Below are 1,583 nucleotides of genomic sequence, written 5' to 3'. Positions count from 1 at the left end.
TATCCTATATATGTTGTATACACACACACACACACACACATATATATATATATATATATATATAAATATACAAAGGGCTAAATATAGTAACAAATCCTTGTGTAACTGCATCATATATATATATATATATAATTTATGTTGAATATATTTTGTATCAGCGTGTCAATTTATGAAATCGCAATATTATATTACTACTGTCTTGAGATGTAACTATGATCACAAGAGTAGTGAATGGATCATTCTGTCACGTATGCATCTAAGCCCATGTTTTTAAAATGAACGAGATATGAAAAGCTCTCTTGTCGAGTGCTATGGTGAAGTTATTGTCCTGACAAAAATATATTAGAATAGGGCGAATATGGAGAGGGAAACTATGGTATGCAGTGTTTGCACCTGTTGTGAATCATATATGCACAGCTCTGTATATATAATGTAAATACATATAAATTACGACCACAAATCCAACTTGTAGCATTGTATGTAGATTTAACTGAATAAATTTCGTCGCGAGAATAAAATATGCTTCTAACATACATATTTACGTAAATTTGCGCAGATAACTCATTTAGATGTCGGCATTCGAAGTTTACAATTCTATACAAATTCATCTGAGTATCATTGCAATACAATCAGCTTCGAATAGATTTGTCATTAACACACCTGCTTGTAAGTTAATGTCGTGCTTTTGTCATCCTCAAACCAACACGCTGGTACATCCGGATACAACTCCACCATATCCATAAACAACTCGTGTACGCATTTATCAGGGATACTAGAAGCATCAAGGCCATCTAGCCCCGACCACTCCGAATTGATGTGCATCATTGGATCTGTGGCCATCGTGTATTCTTCGAAGAAATGCGTGGCATATCAGAAGCGCTTATCCTTTTTGTGCGTTATTTGGTCTAAAAGGCTAAAAAGGGAAGAATGCAAATAAATATTATTTCATACATATAGTGATACATCCCAGAGAGACCTAAGAACAGAGTTATTTATTTACACGTCAAAACATATCAGGATGCTAATATTATAATAGGAGTAATGAGTCATCATACGCTATAAAGCCGTGTTCTATTTTCAAAAAAAAAAACATATATGTATGTATATGCGTTCAACTTTTGATATATTTAAATATTTTTATTAAAAACAAACAACACAAAAAAACCCCACTAATACATAAATATGTACGTTTAATGAGTCATACCTTTTTTAGTCATTTTCTTTTACTTCGTTTTTTTTAGTAGATCTTCCACAGGTGCAAGTTTTACTTCAAACTGTTTTTTTCTAAAGTATGAAAATACAACCTAAAAAATCTAAAAACCTTTACGTTTAACGGTTTTAAAACATAGTTAGATGTAGGCGGGTACGGGACTACGGGATGCTCTAGAGATTTAGTTAAATACAAATTTACGTCAAATATAAAGGCTTTTTTTTTTCTTCCATAATATATTTTTCTACAAAATAATATATATAACATCTCGACTCGACTCTCGACTCTTTGAGTCTCGAGCAGAAATAAGGTTCTTCCGCAGAGACCCAAATCTAGTAGGCCATGAAAAAAAGAAACGCTTTCATAAATCATA

The 1,583-nt window shown here is 32.2% G+C and overlaps 1 protein-coding gene across 1 annotated transcript; it reads right to left on the bottom strand.

Moving 5' to 3' along the window:
* Nucleotides 1–660: 660 nt before the first annotated feature.
* SARC_15521 (hypothetical protein) lies at nucleotides 661–840 on the bottom strand (the record flags this gene model as incomplete). Its single annotated transcript, XM_014290363.1, has 1 exon — nucleotides 661–840. A coding segment is annotated over one exon (180 nt), but the record flags the coding sequence as incomplete, so codon positions are not given.
* Nucleotides 841–1,583: the final 743 nt, after the last annotated feature.

Source organism: Sphaeroforma arctica (genome assembly GCF_001186125.1).
Source record: "Sphaeroforma arctica JP610 unplaced genomic scaffold supercont1.6246, whole genome shotgun sequence".
Taxonomy (NCBI): Eukaryota; class Ichthyosporea; order Ichthyophonida; genus Sphaeroforma; species Sphaeroforma arctica.
This window is presented reverse-complemented; position numbering and strand designations above follow the sequence as displayed.